The 22,731-nt window shown below is 50.2% G+C and overlaps 1 protein-coding gene across 3 annotated transcripts; it reads left to right on the top strand.

The window, feature by feature from the left end:
* The first annotated feature begins 3,442 nt into the window (after nucleotides 1–3,442).
* LOC132250744 (nuclear GTPase SLIP-GC-like) lies at nucleotides 3,443–22,384 on the top strand. Of its 3 annotated transcripts, none has more exons than XR_009462333.1 (7): nucleotides 3,443–3,526; nucleotides 12,970–13,132; nucleotides 14,050–14,151; nucleotides 14,895–15,000; nucleotides 16,452–16,674; nucleotides 20,830–21,044; nucleotides 22,231–22,380. XR_009462333.1 is itself a non-coding variant. In XM_059727897.1 (7 exons), exons 2-6 carry the CDS (start codon nucleotides 13,105–13,107, stop codon nucleotides 18,467–18,469), a joined length of 699 nt encoding a protein of 232 aa, XP_059583880.1. In that variant the 5' UTR covers nucleotides 3,443–3,526; nucleotides 12,970–13,104; the 3' UTR covers nucleotide 18,470; nucleotides 20,830–20,915. The 3 variants fall into 3 exon arrangements, 2 of the variants coding, with proteins under 2 accessions (XP_059583880.1, XP_059583885.1); XM_059727897.1 differs by lacking the exon at nucleotides 22,231–22,380 and adding an exon at nucleotides 18,230–18,470 and having other exon boundaries at nucleotides 20,830–20,915; XM_059727902.1 differs by having other exon boundaries at nucleotides 20,830–22,384.
* The last annotated feature ends 347 nt before the right edge of the window (nucleotides 22,385–22,731 follow it).

Raw genomic sequence — 22,731 nt, 5'->3', positions numbered from 1 at the left:
AGTACTCATAGGACTATTAGGCCTGTGTCTCCCCAAGGACACAGAACCCAAACAGTTCCTTCTCGGGGTGGTGGCAGCACACTTTAGCCCCAGACTCTGCGGTGGGGCTTGAAAAGGGATTGCTAGGGCTTAGGCACCCCTGGAGAGACACGTGGAGTCTGGAAGGTGGACAGGCATAGTGAGGTGGGAGGCTCAACACAGGAGCTCCCCTACTGGCCCACCACAGGGGGGACCCCTGCCAAGCCCCATTTCCTGCCTGCTCCCCCACCATGGCTGTCCTGCCTACACCAGCTCCCAGCCCTTTTAAAAAAGGCCTGGACTCACTGCCTCTTCTGCATGGGGGGGCTCTGCCATGGGCCCCCTGACCCCCACTGGCTCTCCCAGCCCTTCCCATGCCTGCCCCACTGACTCCAGCTCTAGCCCTTTAAGAAAATAACCCCCAACCCCCCCAACTCACTGGCTCCTGCAGCAGCCTCAGGGCTTCTGGGGGCTTGTGCAGAGCCCCCCATGCAGTGCTGGCCAGGTGGGGGTCAGAGAAGTTCACCCGCCATGGGCAGGATCCAGTGAGTTAGGGCTTTTTTTTTTTTTTGTAAGGGCTGGGAGCTGGGCCAGGAGGGGCAGCCATGGGGGGGGGGCTGGGAGAGTGGGGGGGTGCGGAGGCCCGTGGCAGAGCCCCCTCCATGTGGTATGGGGCAGCAGGGGCAGCACCTGGTGAATTGGGGCTTTCTTTTTCAAAGAGTCAGAAGCTGGTGAGAGTGGGGCAGCCATTGCCAGAGCTGGGAGAGCAGGCAGGGGATGGGTGGGGCAGCAGCCAAATCTCTGAATCAGAATCGGCTGAATCGAGTTGGGGCAGTGATTCAAATCACCAGATTGAATCCTTGTCCCCCAGATCAGCTGAATCTGAAGCAAATAGCTACTTCGCACAGGCTTAGTGACCAGGATCTGGCACAGACTTCCCAAGGAGGTTGTGCAGTCCCCAACCTTGGAAGTTTTCAGGAGGAGACTGGACAGACACCTGCTGGGATCATTTGATCTCAGCAATATACCTGCCTAGAGCAGGGGGCTGGACCCCACAATCTTTCAAGGTCCCTTCCAGCCCTTAATTCCTATGATTTCTATTAATTTATGAATGGTACAGAAAGATTCTGATGAAAATAAAAGTTGTTTTTCTTGGGGCATAATGGAGGGCCTGGAAACCCTTGGTTGTGCAAAGTCTAGGTATGCAACTTATGTCCATACCACTATCACGAGCATAAGTAGGTTTTTTGTGAGTAATAAAACAAAGAAAGCCTTTGCCAACAAGTGGAGCCTGTGGCTGTTCAGGTCTTCAAGGGAAGATACCCTCTTCTAGTCCTCCACTCCCGCCTGCCTTAGAGCTGCCTGGGGGTATTACTATCTCTGCCACAGACCTTGGGCATGTCCCATTGTCCCCATCTGTGAGTCAGCTTCCTCACCTATAAAATGGGAATAGCCCTTCTTCCTCACTCTCCTGCCATGCCTTTGCTGTTTCTCAAATAAATGCTGGGGGGCTCCCAGGGCCCCCCATGGAGGGGACTGACTGCTCTAGTTCCTACCACTCTTCCTTCCTTCCCGCTGCCTGCCCTCTGGCTAGCATTTATCTTGCCCACTTGTTTACTCACCCATTGTAATCAATGAGTCTGATCCTGTTTGGTGACAGGAGTCTCCAGCTCCCTGTCATGTCCCACATATTTAGCCTCCTGTGACCAACCTCTTCTAAGCATCCTTCAGCACGGTTCCCCTGCCCCAAAGGGGGGTGAAAACCCACATGCTGACCCCCAGCCACGAGTTCTCACCCACACAGAGGGGCACTGCCTCTCACCACCCAGCATTAACATGATTTTCCAGCCACAGCAGGCCATCTTCCCTCACACTTAGCCCCAAGCTACCTCACAACATGGCTGCCTCTCTCCTCACCACTTAGTCCCAAGCTGCCTCACAGGAAGGATGATGAACACAAATGCTGAGCTGAGGCTGCCCCACAGCCTCATGGTCCCTCACAAAGTGTGGGGTGAAACCACAACCCCAATACAGACACTCCCTAGCAAAGTGCAAACATCCTCCCACCCCTCGATGCCACCCCGGATGTGACGAGTCCCCCCTGAATCTGCTGGCCATTTCCACTCCAGAGCATCCCCCGCATGGCAGCACCCACTTCTCCCACTACACTTCAGCACAAACGGTACCTCAGGCTACAGGCAACCACATCACTGCCAACCTCCATCACAACATGGAGGACCCTGAGTCTAGGGTGGCCATCATAGAAGACATTCCAGTTTTCTGCTACTCTGTCCTCTGTCCTCTATTGATACAGAACCCAACGCTTTTATGTCCACTATTTTTCTCTTCAAGAAGATTCCTGCCACAAGCTGCCTCTCATCAAGCAGGCTGCTCCCTAACTGCCTGCCACAAAGTGCAGGGTGACCAGTGGTGCAGCCCCCAAACCCTGAAAAGCTGAGGTCACAGCTGCCACATGATCCCCTCAGCATGGAGGCCACCCCCTGCTCCAGCCAAGCTGGTACAACATGGAGGCCAGCATTTCTCTCCCAGCCACACGGGTGCAAACTCCACCACAAAATGGTGGTTGCTCCCAGATCCTTTATGGCAAGTTCCCCATCCCTGCCCATGCCCACTTGGAAGTCCCCTCAGAGACAGTGGAGGGCATTTCCACACCCCAGTCCCCTCCCACAAGCTCCCCTCAGCAGGGATGACACTGCCTCAAGCCTTCCCAGGAAGGAGGGCTGCCTTGCTCATGGGTCTTCTGACTGGGGGGGTGGGTAACGGTATATCGATGTGTTTAGCATATGGCTCCGGCTCCATTCTCTATGAGGAAGAGGGACCTTCCATGAAAACTGGAGAGAACAACTTCTTAGCAACTCAGCAGTGTTGGTGTCATGGTCATTGCGAAGGATTGAACCCAGGACCTGCAGCGTGAGGGAAGTGCATCTCTGAGCTTGGTTGAGACTTAATTATATCAGACCCAGATACTGTATATCATACACACAACAGTGGGTTACGGCTACATCCAGGGCTTTGGTTGGGTCTGACTCTAGTCCCTAGAGGAGCAAATACATTTAGAGCATTAAGGAACTCTATCTTATGGGTCAAATCCAGCATCAGTGCTTAACCAATTAAGCAACACCTGCTTTTGCCAATGCTTGTGATTTTACCACAAGCCTTTCCACAGGCATTTGTATTGCTCCTGAAATCCAAGCTCCTACAGTTATGTGCGGCGCGAGATTCATACCAAGGGAAGTGAGATCTGCATGCAGTCTAATGGCTCCAAAATGAGCAAGCAAATAGCCAAAGCTCAAACTCTTGTTTTAAAAACCATTCCCATGATCTTTCAAATGCTTGAGTTGCCAGGGTATGTAGGAAGTGAGGAGGAGCCTGGCATGTAGTCAATTATTGCTGTAGGCTAAGTTTCATTTCTGCTGCTTCACAAAAAGGAGGAGAAATCAGCAGTCATTCAGAGGCTACTCATTTCAGAGACAGTGGAATCATTTAGGTATGAGTCTATTGCTATTTTGTGGGGGAAGAGGCTATCAAATTACCCTCTTCTTGCTCGGTATAAGGGGGTAAGCAAAGTATTCTTTTCTCACTAGCTGGGGGGTGAAGCACTGGATCAGGTTACTTGGAGAGATGGAAGAATCTCTATCCTTGGACGTTTTGAAAACCTGACTCAACATACATCTGGCTGGAGTGATCTATTTAGTCCTACTTTGAGCAGGGGGTTGGACTGGGTGGTCTCCTGAGGTCCCTTCGAGTCCTAATTTACTATGATTTTTCTATGATTTCTAAGAAATAGAGGGGGTTTCTTGCTGGAATATGTGTAGAGTCTGCAATGATTCAAGCAGGGTGTTGCTGAGAGAAACTTTACTATCTAACCCAGTGGTTCTCAACTTCTATAGACCCTGTGGACAAGTTGGAGAGAGTCCAGTGAAGGGCAATGAAAATGCTTGGAGGGCTGGGGAACATGGTGTGAGGAGAGGCTGAGGGAACAGGGCTTATTTAGTCTGCAGAAAATAAGACTGAGGGGGATTGAACAGCAGCCTTCAACCCCCTGCCGGGGGGTTGCAGAGAGGATGGAGCTGGGCTGTTCTCAGTGGGGGCAGATGACAGGACAAAGAGCAATGGGCTCCAGTTACAGCAAGGGAAGTTGAGGTTAGCTTTTAGAAAGAACATGTTCACTAGGAGGGTGGTGAAGCACTGGAACAGGTTACCCAGAGAGGTGGTGCAATCTCTGTCCTTGGAGGTTTTGATAGACCCAGGTTGACAAAGTCTTAGCTGGGATGATGTAGTTGGGGCTGCTTTGAGCAGCGGGTTGGACTAGATGTGACCTTCTGAAGTCCCTTCAACCCTCATTTTCTATGATTCAGTGACTCAAGGCCTCCTTTGGAAGACACCAGCCCTGAGCTTTCACTTGATCTTTGACTAGAGGAAAATAGTAGAGCAATTCTTTTTCTGCAAAAAACTCAGAATGGCCACAGCAGGTCAGAGGTTTTAACACTATGATTGTCTGTTTGAAATCTCTGGGTTTATCTCATTAATCATGTTTGCCCACCAAACAGTGCTAACGTTGTGTGGCCCTCTGTGGCACGCCTGAAAAGATCTTGAGGCACCTGAAGGTTAAGAATTACCTATCTAAACCCTGATAGGAAAAGCCCTTCTGCTTGGGCTGTCTTGGCTGCCTGTGGCTCATTTGCTGCTTTCTCCTGTCCATACTGTCAGGTTTGATGCTTTCACAGGGATGCTGTTTGTCCAATGGGTGCAGACATTTTGCAGCACAGATATAAGCTCTGGATGGGTTCACTTTAGTAGCTTTAAGCATTGTGGAATGTGATAGCTTTGTTGCAAAGCAGAGTGTGGGGTAACTACCCTGAGAGGTAAAGGGGCTCAGGAAGCATCCCTGGATTTCCGACTGCTTTTCTTCATCTCCCTCTGTGCAGTGTATGCACCTGACATAGGAAGTGACAAGCTGGATGAATCCTGGGGTCCATCTAGTCCAGCGTCTAGTCTCTGCAGCAGCAGCCAGCCCCTAATCGTAGAATCATAGAATCATAGCAGTCGGGTGGGAAGGGACCTTGTAGATCTTCAAGTCCGACTCTCTGCCTGGGCAGGAGGAAAACTGGGCTCAAATGACCCCAGCCAGGTGGGCATCGAGCCGCTTCTTAAAGACCCCCAGGGTAGGAGCCAGCACCACTTCCCTTGGAGGTTGGTTCCAGATCCTAGCCGCCCTGACTGTGAAGTAGTTCTTACGGATGTCTAATCTAAACCCACTCTCCAACAACTTGTGGCCGTTATTCCTTGTTGTTCTTGGGGGTGCTAGGGGAAACAAGGTCTCCCCCAAACCCTTCTGGTCCCCCCTAGTGAGTTTATAGACAGCCACAAGGTCCCTCCTCAGCCTTCTCTTGTGGAGGCTGAACAGGTACAGGTCCAGTAGCCTCTCAGTGTAGGGTCTGCCCTGCTGTCCCCGGATCATGCGGGTGGCCCTCCTCTGGACCCTCTCCATGCTGGCCACATCCCTCTTGAAGTGGGGTGCCCAGAACTGGACACAGTACTCCAGCTGTGGCCTGACCAGTGTCATGTAGAGGGGGAGGATCACCTCCTTGGCCCTACTTGAGATGCACCTGTGGATGCACGATAAGGTCTGGTTAGCCCTGCCGACAGTGACCTCGCGTTGCTCTAATGTTTCAGAGGAAGGTGCATCTGCTATGGGAGTGGACACTCATGGGATAACCTGCTGTGTTGAGCTTCTAACCTGAGTATAAGGCTTCTGGTCTTTTTCCCTGTCTCCTTCAGCATGATGCTTTCCAATGAAGCAGCCCCTCCAACCACCATGGGCTCTTCCTCCTTCACCCCTTCCCTTCCTTCAAGCCAGTTTCAGAGTCTAGCCCAAGACAGTGTCTCCCACCTGCAGTTCCACTGCAGCTTCTCAACCCTTTATAGGAAGCTGATGGCCATTTCCCAACTGAGAGTAGTATTTGTGTAGAGCTGGCTGTAATGCCTATCAACGCATGGGGTCAAACCTGTTGTAACTTGTGGTAATGAGCTGCCTGGCCCATTGTGCAGTGTGTGGGAAGGAAAAAAAAAAGTCCTTCTATTGTTCAGATCTGCTTCCCTTCCATATTTTCATAGTTTCATAGTAGCTAGGGTCAGGAGGGACCTGATCAGATCATCTAGCCTGACCCCTGCCACAGGCAGGAATGAATGCTGGGTTCACAAGACCCCAGACAGGTGATTGTCCAACCTCCTCTTGAATTTGCCCAAAGTAGGGGCGAGGACCACTTCCCTGGGAAGTTGGTTGCAGGTTTTGGCCACCCGAACTGTAAAATATTGCCTCCTGATCTCTAACTTAAACCTATTCTCCATCAGCTTATGACCATTGTTCCTTGTTACCCCAGGTGGTGCTGAGGAGAAAAGGACTCTGCCTATTTGCAGTTGATCTCCCCTGATGAGCTTGTAGGCAGCTACCAGGTCCATCCTCAGCCTCCTTTTGCTGAGGCTGAACAGGTTTGGGTCCTTCAGTCTCTCCTCGTAGGGCCTGTCCTGCTGCCCTTTCACCAAGCGGGTGGCCTCCTCTGAACCCTCTCCAGGCTGGCCACATCCCTTTTAAAGTGCAGCGCCCAGTACTGGATGCCGTACTCCAACTGTGGCCTGACCAAAGTCGCGTAGAGGGGAGGATCACCTCTCTGGACCGGCTCGAGATGCACCTTTGGATGCATGACAAGGTGTGGCTGGCCTTGCTGGCTGCGGTCTGGCATTGGCGGCTCGTGTTCATCTTGGAGTCAGTAATGATTCCAAGATCCCTTTCTGCCTCAGTGCTTTCAAGAAGGGAACTCCCCAGCCTGTATGTGTGCTGTGGGTTCCTTCTCCCCAGGTGCAGCACCCTGCATTTGTCTACGTTGAACCCCATCCTATTCTCGTCTGCCCACTTTTGTAGTCTGTCTAAATCTAGTTGCAGCCTCTCTCTCCCCTCAAGTGTGCCCATCTCGCCCCACATCTTAGTGTCATCAGCAAACTTGGACAGCGTGCTTTCCACTCACTCGTCCAAGTCGCTGATGAAGATGTTAAACGGTGCGGGCCCAAGGACCGAGCCCTGGGGTACCCCACTGCTCACATCTCGCCAGGTTGAGTACAACCCATCCATCACTACTCTCTGGGTGTGCCCCATCAGCCAGTTTTTTACCCATCCAACTGTGCAGGCATCAATGCCACAGTCACTTAATTTATTGATGAGGTTGGGGTGAAAGACGGTGTCAAAGCCCTTCTTAAAGTCTAGAAAGACTATTTCTCATAGCGATACCATCATACAGGGATTTAGTTACTTGGTCATAGAAGGCAATCAGGTTGGTCTGGCAGAACCTGCCTTTGATGAACCCATGCTGTTTGCCCCTGAGCAGGATCTCCCCTGCAGCCCCCCACAGATGTGCTCCTGGATGATTCTGTCCAACATCTTCCCAAGCACCAAGGTGAGGCTTACAGGCCTATGGTTACTTGGGTCCTCCTTCCTCCCTTTCTTGAAAATTGGGGCCACATTAGCCAGTTTCCAATCCCCAGCCAGTTTGCACATCACATTCTCATGTTATGACAAAGCTTGTGGGAAAGTGTCTGACTTGCCTTTCTTAGACCAGCCCTTGTTTAACATATCCTGTTATTGTGCCCCTTCTTGTTTCTCACATCTGAAGCAAAAAGTCCCAGCCTCTTTCCTCTCTAATTATCAAAGGCCCTGATATGTGCAGCTGCAGATGTACTTAAGTTGATGTCCATGTGTAAGCATCAGTTGGACTGAGGCAGTGAATGAGTGTCCCTAAGTGAGACAGGAAAGGTTTAGCACTTGAGAGCTTAACCAAAGAAATTCAGCTTTAATTAGCTTTAATTCAGCTTTAATGCCAGCTTTAATTCAGCTGGCATTAGGCTGGCTTGCTTCAGAAGAGAGGCTCTTAGGCCTATACTACAAGCTTTCCCCCCATGCTTGTGCTGGCAGCGGTCTGAGGAGGCCACTGTGTCCAGAAGAGACACCAGAGCAGACCCAGTTAGGCCTGCATTTTGGATGGCATTGCTCGTTGCTCTCACAGGGGCTGCAGTGTGCCACATTGGGGAACAGCGTGGTTTTGCTGGGACAGGATGCGTCTGTGCTAGGTTTTTTGCTACCTTCCCAGGATAGTGATCCTGGCAAAGGGCTCCTTGTCCAGACCTGGCTCTAGGTCTTGCTTGACTGCATCCATGCTGATATGATACTGAGTGATGGGCAGGTGTCCCCGAGCTTGTTTTCTTGTGTGGAAGCTGTGCACTTCCCCTTTCTGTGTCTGCTTGGTTGGGTCATTGGTTGCTGGAGCAAAGACGGTTGTACCCAGCTTCGTTCCCCTTTCGCTTTCACCCCAGTGCATGCCTCCCCACTTCCTGAGGAGATGCTACTCCTCAAAGGCATCAGGATTCTGCCATGGGGCTTGAAGGGAGAACCTCCCGGCAGGTCTGTGCAGGGTTGTACTCACAGATTTAGCATTGCTTTCTCCTTCTTGCACAAACTGTAGAAGCAGCTGGGGATACCCATGGTCCTCTTGGGACTGGCCTCCTGTGTTTCTTGGGCTGTAGAACTGCATACAGTGATCCCTGCTATGGCAGTCTCTGATACTGCGGGTGTTTCTACACATGCATGCCATTAACTCATGTAAACAGTCCTGCTGGCTGGGCAGTTCAGATCCCTAGTCCATAGGTTCTTGGTATAAAGCTACAGGCATTGAGGACCTGCTGTGGCAGAATACCATCTCTGTCTCTCCCCAAACTCTGCTATCTGACCATTTGGTTACCATGGTCACTGCAGGGGGCAGACACCCCTGGCCCCATTGGCTTCAGGTAACCCTGAGTTGTAACCTGAGCTGGATACATTCGCGAGGGAGGGGGAAACCTGCTTCCTCTGCCTACATGACAGGCCTCACACACCTGGGTGGGGGCTTAAACTCCCTATTGTTCTGAGTAATGCCATCATGACTGGGAGGGGGCTAGAGACCCTGCCAGTCTACCCTGCAACCAGTGATGCATTTCAAATGGATTGGCTGGCAGCCAACAGTTGCTGGCCTTCATTGGATCAGCTAAATGAGGTCATAAGGTCTACATAAGTTAAGGACTGCCCAGGAGGTAGAGCAGCAGCCATCATGAGAACTCTCTGAGAAGCTGGACCATCTGAAACTCACTCTTTCTTTTGAAACTCATGTCAATTAATTGCTTACCTCCAGAGGGAATCTCCACCGGCCTCTGGATGATACTTGTGAATACGCTACTTCAGGTCTAACTAGATATATAGCTTGCAGTAACACAGATTCATAATCAAAGCTTACCATGCCACTGTTTGCCCCAAGGTATTTTTCTGATATTTCTCTACCATGTACCCTATTCCAAACCTACTCCATGTAACCGATAAAATTCTCCTTTGTGCCTGGCATGGGAAACTTATTGGGAGAGGGTCTAGATTCTGCTTTGGGGTCCCCTTGGTTTGGCTGACAAAAGGAGACCACTATTTGTACTTCAGACTGAGGAAAGCACCCCAAGTTCCTGCAGTGGGTCAAGTACCCTGAAGGACTACTAGGCCTGTGTTTCCCAGAGGGTGTGAGTCCAAGATTAGTCCAGACTCTGTGTGGTGGCAGTGTTATCCCCAGGCTTGTTAATGGACCATGCATGTGGGTGTACTCCAGGAAGGGGGTGGGGGTCAGATGTGAGGCACCCCCAGAGATGCCCTTGGAGCTTGGAAGGTAGTCGGGTGCAGTGAGGTGGGTGGCTTAATGCAGGAGCACCCCCTACTGGCCCACCACACCTGCCTTCAGCACCTGGGGCAATGCAGGATTGATCTGAGGGCTCTTTGTTCATCCAGTGTACTTTCCCCTATTCTGCTGCATGTCTACAGGGAACAGATTAGATTTTGCCCTTGGGGTAACTCCTGATCTCCAGTAAAGGCAGCCTGTCAGCTTGTGGGTTGTTCCCCTTAAGTCTGCAAAATGTTATAGATTTTTGTCTCCCTAGGAGTGAATGGCACGCACTGTCCTCACAGGCAGTAAGGAAGTTGCATAAAAGAAGAAGAGAAGTTATTCATAGATTCATAGATGTTAGGGTCGGAAGGGACCTCAATAGATCATCGAGTCCAACCCCCTGCATAAGCAGGAAAGAGTGCTGGGTCTAGATGACCCCAGCTAGATGCTCATCTAACCTCCTCTTGAAGACCCCCAGGGTAGGGGAGAGCACCAGCTCCCTTGGGAGCCCGTTCCAGACCTTGGCCACTCGGACTGTGAAGAAGTTCTTCCTAATGTCCAATCTAAATCTGCTCTCTGCTAGCTTGTGGCCATTGTTTCTTGTAACCCCCGGGGGCGCCTTGGTGAATAAACACTCACCATTTCCCTTCTGTGCCCCCGTGATGAACTTATACGCAGCCACAAGGTCGCCTCTCAACCTTCTCTTGCGGAGGCTGAAAAGGTCCAGTTTCTCTAGTCTCTCCTCATAGGGCTTGGTCTGCGGGCCCTTGACCATACGAGTTGCCCTTCTCTGGACCCTCTCCAGGTTATCCGCATCCTTCTTGAAGTGTGGCGCCCAGAATTGCACGCAGTACTCCAACTGCGGTCTGACCAGCGCCCGATAGAGGGGAAGTATCACCTCCCTGGACCTATTCGTCATGCATCTGCTGATGCACGATAAAGTGCCATTGGCTTTTTTGATGGCTTGGTCACACTGCCGACTCATGTTCATCTTGGAGTCCACTAGGACTCCAAGATCCCTTTCCACTTCCGTGCCACCCAGCAGGTCATTCCCTAGGCTGTAGGCGTGCTGGACATTTTTCCTCCCTAGGTGCAGCACTTTGCATTTCTCCTTGTTGAACTGCATCCTGTTGTTTTCTGCCCACTTGTCCAACCTGTCCAGGTCTGCTTGCAGCTGTTCCCTGCCCTCCGGCGTGTCCACTTCTCCCCATAGCTTTGTGTCATCTGCAAACTTGGACAGAGTACATTTCACTCCCTCGTCCAAGTCACTGATGAAGACATTAAAGAGTATCGGTCCAAGGACCGAGCCCTGAGGGACCCCACTGCCCACACCCTTCCAGGTCGAGACTGACCCATCCACCATGACTCTCTGGGTGCGGCCCTCTAGCCAATTCGCCACCCACTGGACTGTGTAGTCATCCACGTCACAGCCTCTTAACTTGTTCACCAGTATGGGGTGGGATACCGTATCGAAGGCCAGTGCCTTCAGCACCCTCGGATGGAGCTCATCCGGGCCTGCCGACTTAAAGGCATCCAGTTTTTCCAAGTGACTCTGCACCATCTCAGGATCTACGCATGGCAGTCTGGCGCCTTGCTGCTGCCTCTCTACAACCCCAGTGAGAAACTTGTCGTGTCCCTCACTTAGGAACACTGAGGCAAAGAACTCGTTGAGGAGTTCAGCCTTGTCCCCCCCTGTCTGTCACCAATTGTTTCTGCCCATTTAGCAGGGGTCCTATTCCTCCCTGGGCCTTCCTTTTACTCCCTATATATCTAAAAAACAATTTCTTGTTGTCTTTTACTTGGGTTGCCATCCTCAGCCCCATGGTAGCTTTGGCCCGTCTAACTGCCTCCCTACAAGCACGAGCAGAGGAGGTATATTCATCTTTAGTGATCTCACCCTGTTTCTACTTTTTATGTGCTCCCCTTTTGGTCCTTAGGCTGCCCTGGATTTCTCTGGTCAGCCATGGAAGCCTCCTGGCCCCTTTCCCTCTTTTGCCTCGCTCGGGGATTGTCTTGCTTTGTGCCCGAAGGATCGTTTCCTTAAGGCACAGCCACCCTTCTTGGGCTCCCATCCCTTCAAAACTCCTACTCTGCAGTGCGTCCTTGACTAATCGCCTGAGTGCAGTGAGATCAGCTTTCCTAAAGTCTAGCACTTTCACCCTACTAGTTACCTTACACACTCGACGTCTTATGGTGAATTCTATTATTAGGTGATCACTGTCTCCCAAATGGCTACCGATCTGGAGGTCCCCTACCATATCATCCCCTATTGCCAATACCAGATCCAGTATGGCATTCCCCCTAGTGGGACCGTGTACCTCCTGTGTCAGGTGGAGGTCCTGTACACAGGTTAGAAACCTGCGTGAGCGGTGGGACTTTGCTGTCTGCATCTCCCAGCAGATGTCCAGGTAGTTTAGGTCCCCCATGACTACCACCTCTTTAGCTTTTATGGTCTCCGAGAGTTGCCTCAGGAGCCCCGCATCTATTTCTTCCCCTTGATGTGGGGGTCTGTAGCAGACCCCTACCACCAAATCCCTTTCTCCTTGCCCCCCACGTAGCCTAACCCACAATCCTTCTACTTCCTCAACCTTGGATTCTGTCTTGATGAGGGTTGATGTATATTGCTCACTGACATAAAGTGCAAGGAAAAGCAATAATAGATGCATGCATAGCTAGAGGGTGGAAGACAGGGTGAAGGAAGTAGAGAAACAGAGTTAATTTTATTCTCTATCTGGAGATCTCTGTGGAGGTAGTTCTTGAATGTAGCAGTTTCATTCAAAATGTTATTGTCCTCAGCCAGCCATGTGGCCAGCTTTTTCTTGAATCACAAGTGAATGTCTGCTCATTTGCTTATTGGTTCAATCTTTGCAGCTCAGACTAACTTGCAAAGACTGAATCAATTCAACTTCAGGTTTTTTAACTGTCTGTGCTTAGTGCAGGGGTTCAAACAAGGGAAAGCTCCAAAGGAGCAATGTTTTCCCCACATGCATGAAGTGGCTTGTACTGATGCAGCCACCCTGCAGTCTGGAGCAGTGCAGATCCCCATGCAGACAGGACCATAGTGTGGCCAGGCTCCAAGCATCCCATGTAAGAAGGAAATGGTGGTGAAAGTGCTGAGCAAAGTGACACTGGCACCAGACAGGGCCTGGTGGGTTAAACACAAAGCAGATGTGCTGAAGAAGGTAATGCCAACGTCTTCTTCCTCCAGAAAACCTCCAAAACCATGACATCCTGTTGAGTCCCCATCACTGCATTCCAGTTCAAATACTTCCTGGCCTTAAAGAGCAAGAACAGCCCAGCATAAACCAGCATTACTTGCTCACTTTGGAGATCTTTTGTTAGGATGGCAAGCAACACACCTGAATTCCCAGGTAAGAATGTACCCTGTATGGTGGTCACAGTAGCACATGGGGGGACAGAGCTGCCCAGCTGCCTGCACTGACTTATATTGGCTGAATATCACAGTCAGATTGTACTGTTAACCTTTCCCTCTCCCTTGCTCATAACATTCAGTAATTGGAAACTGTCCATTATTGGTGTGAGATCAGAGGGGAGGACTGGGGGTACAAGGCAAAGCTGCTTAGCTTGTGACAAGAGCAGACTCTGTGAGTGGCATGCGGCAGCTCAGGTGGGTGGTGGCTGCAAACCAACACACAGAGCAGGAGCCAAGGTGCAGAACAGGGAGAGAGCACAGGGGAAGAAGCAGAAAGCAGAGCAGCAGATCAGGGCACTCAAAGTGGCACTTGGGGAGGGTGCAGGGACTAGTTTGGCCCGTACTGGTTTAACTCTTCAGAGATTGAAAAAAATCCATTGGAGGCCTGTCTTTCCCAATGCATTTTCTCTGGATATCCCAATGATGGGTCCCGGAGTTAGCAACCTCATGGACACAACTCAGTTTTCAACGTCAGTACCTTACCCAGCTCCCTGGTGCTTACCTTCCTGAGATATCTGTTGACATTTGCTAAGTTGCCTCCTAGACATCTCAGCCTGAATCTCTCAGTGCTTTGGCCCCCACTGTACAAAGGAGCAGAGGACATGTTCTGTGTCCTGCTCTTTGCCTGTCTCATCCTTGCAGGGCACAAGTACTTAGCAGCATGTAGTACATGGCTTCAATCTTATAAACTAAGTGCTGGTGTGTCTCATAAACCTCCATGGGCTTGGCCACAGAAATGGATCCATGTCCCCTGATGCCCTCTGTAATGAGCTGCAAAGTGTCTATTACTCAGCCTTCTTACCCAAACCATCTCTAGAGAAGTCACATTAAGAGGATGCTCTTTCACTTGCCAAGGTCCCCAGTGGGGAGACACAGTAGAAATACCCGCAAGGAAAAGGAGAAGGATCAACAAGTACCAAGGCTTTTTGCTGGAGGAGAAGGAGTTCCTGATGAAGTGTAAGTATGGAAATACACCAGGGGCTGCTGACCTTAGGAGGCTGTGACAGGGATAGTCCTGAAAGACACCGGGGTGGCGGAGGACAAATCTGGACCTCCTTTCCATGTGGTGGAAAGCACAGAGGCCACTCTTCTTCCAGGGGGTTGGGGTGTAGGACTGCACTCGCTCATCTCCATGTGGCTGTGCTGCTCTGTGCCACAGACAGGGTCATCTCAGAGCCCCAGAACAGACTGGTGCTGCCCATGAATAGGTGCCCCATCCAAGGGAGCCTCCATGGTGACTGTCAGCTGGAGAAGGTGGCACCTCTCCCTTGGGCTTGTCCCACTGCTTGTCATCCAGCAGAAGCACCAGTTGGAGTTTGGCCACAGCTAACATAGGAACTTTCTTTTAAATGTCTTCTGAATGAGGCTGCGTTGGTACAGCCACCCTTTGGAACACATTGGGGCCCAGAGAGGCAGTCAAAAGCCTCTGCTGTGGCACCAAATATTTGCTTAAGCTTCACCTAAAAGCTTGACAGATTCAGCAGCCTCTCTCCAGACTCTGTTCCAATGGTGATGCATCCCAGTATTTAGGGAACTCTTCCTAACCCAGCCTAAATCACCCTTTGTTTTACTTTAAGCCATGTTGAATGGGGAAGTCTACCATCCTTGCAGTGAGGTGTTTAACTGGTGTGATTCAGGCATGTACCGGATGGATAGGGGTAGTTGTAGGTCTGACCACGTAATGGTATTCTGTTTTTCAGGTGAACACCTGGAATCCAGGACGAAGAAAATCCTGAAGGCCTCACATGAGAAGCTGTCCTCCTTTGTGAGTCAGCAAAACCTGCCGGATGAGATCAAGTATCTCAAGTGAGTCTGCAACCCAGTGTCTTCTCCATAGCCTGTGGGATTTGGGCACTAGTTGGTAGTCACACAGGACCTCACTTCTGTGACATGGGCAGATTGACTTCATAGTAGGCATATCTACCTCTGAACTCCTGCTGCACTTAGGGGGGTTGGTTTGGATAGGATAGAGGAATTGCTGGAGTAGATCAGACCGAGGGGTCTATCTCACTTAGTGTCCAACACCTGACAACTGCCAGCAACAGCTGCCCTTTTAGAGGAAGTGAAAGACCCTGTGGTTGCAGACTATCCGTGATGCAGAGAGGCTCCATTCGCCTGCCCGGGGCCTGTGCATCTGCTAGAAGAGGGGATGCAGCCCCACAATGTGTCACCTTCTCAGCATCATGCTTCCCCAGGTTCCAGAAGTTGAGTGAGGCCTGGAGCCAGGGGTGAGCAAGGATGGGCAATGGTACAGGGCCTGAGTGCCTGCTGCTGTGGCCTTACCCAACTCCCTGGTGAGACTCCTGGACAGGATTCAGGATCCACCACCTTTTCCAAATGCAGCAAATGGGATACAATGGAGACGACAACACCATTAGAGAGCCAACCCCTGCCTTGCAGTTCCTGGGGAGCATGTCTGGTCCAATGTGAATGGGGAAGAGTCATTCATTGACTCTAGAAGGCTTTGCATCATGCCCAGAGCATACCGGGCCTCCAACAGTCTCCATTCAGTGGGTCCTTTTGAGGGTATCAACAACAGGAGCATTTCTATCAGTGAAGGGGAAAGCTGCCTGGCCCTTCCTGTGTACGTGGAGGTGCTGCAGTCATCCAACTCTTATCGTGCACTTTATCGTGCATCAGCAGATGCATGACAGATAGATCCAAGGAGGTGATACTTCCCCTCTATCGGGCGCTGGTCAGACCGCAGTTGGAGTACTGCGTGCAATTCTGGGTACCGCACTTCAAGAGGGATGTGGATAACCTGGAGAGGGTCCAGAGAAGGGCCACTCGTATGGTTAAGGGCTTGCAGACCAAGCCCTACGAGGAGAGACTGGGGCACCTGGACCTCTTCAGCCTCTGCAAGAGAAGGTTGAGAGGCGACCTTGTGGCTGCCTATAAGTTCATCACGGGGGCACAGAAGGGAATTGGTGAGGATTTATTCACCAAGGCACCCCCGGGGGTTACAAGAAATAATGGCCACAAGCTAGCAGAGAGCAGATTTAGATTGGACATTAGGAAGAACTTCTTCCCAGTTCGAGTGGCCAAGGTCTGGAACGGGCTCCCAAGGGAGGTGGTGCTCTCCCCTACCCTGGGGGTCTTCAAGAGGAAGTTAAATAGGCATCTAGCTGGGGTCATCTAGACCCAGCACTCTTTCCTGCCTATGCAGGGGGTTGGACTCGATGATCTATTGAGGTCCCTTCCGACCCCAACATCTATGAATCTATGAAACTCCTTTCCTGTCTCCTTGTTCCCTCCAGCAACCACGTCTCCAAGCTGACAGAGAAGATCTCCTTGGATCCCATTTACATTGGACTCTTTGGCAGCACTGGGGCTGGGAAGACCTCACTGCTCAATGCCATCTTGGAGAAACCGTTCTTCTTGCCGGTGTCAGGGAGTGCTGTGTGCACCTCATGTGTGGTGCAAATCTACACCAGTTGGGCCGAGTTCTGCGAGGCAAAGATTCACCTCCTCTCAGATGAGGTAAGGCCTGGTGTAACAGATAGCCAACTCTAGGCCAACCTTAATGTGGCCCGCACACCTGTTCCTGGGGCAACCGCCGGCCTACTCTCCTGCCACAATTTGTTATTAATTGATTAATTGGGGTTAATTAGCGGGAGGCTGCCCTTGCACTACCCCGCTGCTAGGGGCACTATCTGCGGCTCCGTTTCCTCCCCTACACCGCAGTCCACACCTTGCCGATGTTGACTCAGGTCTATCCCTATTTTGTCCCCTTCCTATTCTCTCTGGGCCTTCTCCGTGAGGCTTACGCCTTCTCCTGGGTTCACCGTGCCCACACTTGGGCTTCCTAGTAATGTTGCCCCCTACCTGGGGCTCACCGTGCCCACACTTGGGCTTCCTAGTAATGTTGCCCCCTACCTGGGGTTCACCGTGCCCACACTTGGGCTTCCTAGTAATGTTGCTCCCTACCTGGGGCTCACTGTGCCCACACTTGGGCTTCCTAGTAATGTTGCCCCCTATCTGGGGCTCACCATGCCCACACTTGGACTTCCTGGTAATGTTGCCCCCTATCTGGGGCTCACTGTTCCCACACTGGGGCTCCTTAATAATGCCCCCTCTCTGGGGCTCTCTGGAAACGGCCCTCTCCTGGGGCTGGGGTCTATGTACCCCGTACGCTGCACCCTTACTGGCGCTGAGGCCCCCACACTACTGTGGGTTCCCTATGAGCCCTCCTCCAACCCCTAATAGCCTTACCCAAACCACCGGTAATAACAACAACAAAGCAAAACACAAGCCCCTAGGCTATAACATAACTTAAAGCCGCCCGGCTAAAACAGTGATATAAGAATGCTACCTGAGCCTGTCATCTCCTTCCCCCTTGTGCCCAGAGCCTGGTAGCCACTTTTGATCTGCTCAGGATCACTCTTGACAGTATCATTATTGACCACATGAATGAGCAATGGCTGTAGCTAGAGGGGCGGATGATCTCAGCAGCGTTTCTGTAATATTTTGGCTTCAGGTTTGTGGCAGGCAGGCAGTAGAGATCCTGAGATTAGAGATCTGGTTGGCAGACAGGAATCACCCACCAGTGCCACCCATTACCCAACCTTTGCTTTCTCTTCCTGGTAGCAGCCTTGATCTTCCAAGTCTTTTGATTGCATGCCTTCACCTCATCACTCAGGGAACAAGGCTCCTTCTCTGATGCCCAGAGCTTATACCTGTTTTTCAGTTCAAATATAAAGAGCTCAGGAGTAGATCACTGGCTCACTCCAGAGGTGACTAGCTGCCAGCTTCCAATCTCCTGAGCACCTATTTCTTTTCATCCCCTGATGCTTCCTATGAGTGGTTTTACCCTTCTGCTCAGCACTACAGTGAGTCCTTAAACATTTTCAATTGAACCCCATTAAGGCATAAGATACCAGTCCTTTCCACTCCTACCCTAATTTCAATTTGCTGCCACTGGTCATATAACCCTAATGAAATCCAGTTGTGATGGCTGAATTATCTTGTGAGAATCACATCTAGGCCAGATACTCAAGGGGAATAATAATCTGTTCACTCCGATCTGCTCTGGCAGGAATGGAGGGTGGAAATGGAGAATCTGTTGAAGCTTATAGAGAAATGTGGGGATGGTACCAATGGCCACAATGATGATGACAGTGACGATGATGATGATGATAATGAGAGAAAGGAAGCCATTCAAAAGCTCCGAGCCATATATGGACAAAATGCTGAAACCAGAAGTTACAGACTTGGTAAAGGCAAAGCTAGTGATAGATATTCCCACCTCAAGATGCATTCTTCTCCGAGGAGATGAGGTGAGTGTGTTGAAGGCCAGGAGGGGCTATTTTGTTCAGGTAGCCTAACCTGTGAAACACAGGCTGGAGAAACTCATCCAGAGATCCCTGTATTGGGTCTGATGCCCTGCACACATCCACTCCAGCCCTTGGAAACTCATGTATCCCCTTTTCTGTATATCCATCTCTTTGTTCTTTTTCGTTAAGAAGGGCAAATTCAGTAGGTGCTGATTTCAGCTTTCAGCTGAAATACAGACTGGGCATGTCTACAGGTGCATTTACGCCAGCTTAAATTTACTGCGCAGTAAGTGGGGATAGGCTGGTGTCTAACACGTGCAGGTGTTAAAGCACATTAACGCTGTGTGTGGACTGACTTGGGATTAAAGTTAGTACCAAGTCAGTCCAGATGCACAGTGTTACTGCACAGTAAGTCATCTACATGTACATTACTATGCAGCAACTAGTAGGGAGTAAATTTGATACATGCATGATGCAGGTATCAGGTTTATGCTCAAATCAGTGTAAGTCGCCATATTTATTGAGGAATAAATATGTGCATGTGTAGATGCATGCCTGTACTGCACAGTGATTTGTTACTGCACAGTAAATGCTCATGTGTAGATGTACCCACTGGCTTCTCTCAGTGTGGATGTGTGGTAAGTTTTTCCAGAGAACCTGGGGTAGGTTTTGTTAGAGCCCCACTCCACGCAGTGCCCAACGACTAGGGAGATGACGATCCAATCGCTCATGGATCCTGTTACTCATTAGCCCGAGCAAGCAGGGAGCAAACACCAGCACACATTGCTCGCAACAGCTTTATTCAGAATGGAGACAGCTTTGGGCCAGGTGCCAAAAAACCAACAAACCAGGGACCTGCAGTGAACAATAGTTTTTTCCACATTTTATACACCTTGATTCATGCTCATTAATATTCACTGCACTCTCAGTCCTCCTTTGTTCCACCCATCTCAAGCTCCGCCTCTGTTTACTGTTTGCTTCATTAGCATGGAATTGCCTACGCATTTCCTTCATTTACATGCCTCTGTGCTAAGAGCACATGTGTAAGGCCATGAACTTGGCTTCTCTCAGTCACTTGCTGGTTCTTTCTGGTTTCTTGCTGACTTCGGCACCATCTCCAAGGCTTTGCTTCTGCTTCATCTCCTGATGATAGCTGGTGGGCTGCATCTTGTTCCTCTTACACAATGGGCTCTACGACCTTGTTAGAAAACTCCTTGCCTAAGCATCTGCAATGCTATTTTTAATACAACATTCTGCCTTGTGGTCAGCAGCTTTTGCTGAGACACAGCTTAAAGCCTTTATTTAGCTGCAAAACCAGTGCTTCCCAAGATCCAAATAGTGTCACCCTAACAGGTTGCAGGGCAAAATTGCTTTATTTGTGAGTCCATTCTGGAATCCCTGTGATGATTAATTAAATCTGTCCCATTAAGCAAATGAGAATCTCTTGTCATCTAGGTGCCTGGCAAAATAGCAGCTTCAGCGACGCAGCCAAATATTGTCTCTCTAGAAAATATGATTGAATTAATATGAAGTCATTTGGCAGCCAAATGTCAGTTTTGGATAATCGCTTTGATTTTTGGTTGGAAAACCAAACAAAAAGTACTTTGTCTTGTGCGCCCTTTTTGAAATGACCTGTTTCATTTAGCTTGTATTTTTTAAAAAAATGTGTGTTCATTCTTGGATTTGCAGAGGTTTGTTCCCTCCCTTCTGTCCCCAAACTGCAAATTGACTTGTCTTGTCAAACTGATGATGGCTGAAGTGTGGGGTACGGCTGTCTGTGCAGAGACTCATATAAACCTCTGTCCCAGAAACCCTAGGAGTCTGTCCCTCTGTTCCCTGATAAGGAGCTTCCGGAGGGGCGGGATCCTGAGGAAGTGAATCCACTTGGACCTACATGAATGTTCCACCATGCTTTGCAGTGCCAGAAGGATGGGTCACATGCAGCACCATACCTAGGCACCTGGCAGCCCTGGGAAAACTTTTAATATTGGGCACCCCTTCACCAGAGATAATGATAATAATAATAATTTAAAAATTACCCTTTATGGGCCCCCTTCCTATCTGGGCCTTGGGTGGCCTCCCAGGTCACCCATGCCTGTGTCCAGCCCTGCTCGCATGCTATTTCTGGCCTCTTTGCCCCAGCTAATATAGACGCACAGAGATGGAGCACAGGTTTGCTGTGTTCTAGTCTTAGGTCTGGTTATGACTCACAGTGTGACCTTGAACAAGTCCCTTCTCCTCCCTGAGAGAATGATGCTTCCAGTTTCTCAGTCTCCCTGGAAGGAAGAACATGCACCTGATTACTGTTTGCAAGGTCCTGTCACCACAGATGGCAGAGACTGATAGATTGATTGTCTCCCAGGAAAACCTTTGGAAAGACTGGACCCATGCAGCCGATGTCAGAGGAACAAGGACACAGGAGAATCAGACCGGGATGGAGATGCACGTCTCTGGCCCTTCATCAAGAAAGTGGAAGTGACAATCCCAAGACCTGATGTGATACCAGAAGGTGTCATGTTTGTGGATATTCCAGTGACTGGAGATTTCAACGATAAACGGGACCAGATGTGGAAAGAGGTGATTTGTCAGCTGGGCTGTGTGGAGAAATCACTGAGCAGATGTTTGGCTGGGGAACGTCCAAACATTTATTATTTGTATTCAAATCCCAGTGGGACAAATAGAAGGAAGATCCAGAGGGCAGCAACACATTGTAGCTTAGGGAAGCAGCTGGCAGCATGGCTGGGAACTGTGTCTATTAGGCCTGTGCAAATAGGGTACTATTCAATTCGGATTTGGATTCAGCCAATTAGGAGGCCAGCGATTCAATTCAGAGATCTGAATCACTTTTCTAAATCGATTCAGCTGAATTGGCTTCAGAAGATTTGGCACCGATTTGGAGAGATTTGGAGATTCGGCCACAGAGTATAATGGGGAATCAATGAAATATCTATAACTTTGTCATTTTATGGCTGATTCAGATGAAACTTGCTGAGCTGGTAGCCCCTGCTGAGGGCACAAAGCCTGCCAAGCTTCGAGGAGATAGGTTCAGGAGTTTCTGGAAAACTGCACCTCCAAATCTTGAAAGCAAAACTTGTGTCACATGTGTGCGAAGCCACAGTAGGGTAAAAACTGGAGGGATGCCCCTGCTGAGAATATGAAGCTTTCCAAGTTTCAAGGGGATAGGTGCAGGGGTATCTGGGAAACTATACCTCAAACTGCTGACAAGCAAAACTCATGTCACGTGTGTGTGTTAAGTCACAGTGGGGTGACAGCTGCAAGCCTGGTGGCCCCTGCTGAGGGCATGAAGCCTGCCAAGTTTCAAGGAGATTGGTGTAAAGGATTCTGGCTTCTGGAACTCTGCACCTCAGGCTGCTGACAGGCAAAACTCATGGCATAGGTGGTTGTGTGACTGTCTGCGTTAAGGCACGGGGGGTGGAAACTGCAGCCCTGCTTGCCCTTGCTGCGGCCATGAAGCCTGCTAGTTATCAAGCAGATATGTGCAGGGGGAGTGTGGGTGCTGGGGCCCTGCACCTCTGGCTGCAGACAGGCAAAACTTGTGACATGGCTGGGTGACATGACACACACACAGAGCCCTCTTTTCTATCAAGTAGGAGCTGTTTCTTCTCTAGCATGTCTGTTAAGGTGTGTCCTCACTGTGCGACTCAGTGTGTGTGTGTGTTTATATTTGTGTTAAGGTGTGCCCTCACTGGCACTGGGGCCTGTATACAACACAGTAGTAATGAGACTTCCTCCTCCCCTACAGCCTCAGTCTGGTCCACCACTTCAAATGAGAACAGGTGAGACAATCTGATGTCTTTTTTAGTAGGGCAACTGTATAGTTAGAGAAATGTATCTTAGCAAGCTTTTGGGTTGAAAAGCCCTTCAGTGGACTGAGGAAGCACCTGCAGTTGGTGTGTCTTCTGGTCCTGGATGGAAGGAATAGCAAAGAAGCCAGAGGCTGGCTTGGCAAGCAATGCAGGCCTAGTCGGTGAAAATGGAAATGGGGGCATCAGGGGTGAGGGACAGGGGGCGGGGGAAAGGAGGACATAGCAGCACAGGTAAAAGTGTACAGGTACCTGGGGAGTCAGTTGTCCGGCAGGTCGCAGTGTGTCAGAGCTCCACTGTCTATATTGAGTCCATGAGTTTCTGTACCTACTACCTAGGATGCTGATGAAGTGCAGTCCATAGGCTCAGCTCTAAAAAGTGGCTTGAAAATTCAAACAAGCATCTAACCTCAACGCCAGAACTGAAGCCAACTTCCTAC

The sequence above is a fragment of the Alligator mississippiensis genome, chromosome 1 (genome assembly GCF_030867095.1).
Source record: "Alligator mississippiensis isolate rAllMis1 chromosome 1, rAllMis1, whole genome shotgun sequence".
Taxonomy (NCBI): Eukaryota; Metazoa; Chordata; order Crocodylia; family Alligatoridae; genus Alligator; species Alligator mississippiensis.
Note: the sequence above shows the minus strand (reverse complement) of the source record. Positions and strands in the feature narration are given on the sequence as shown.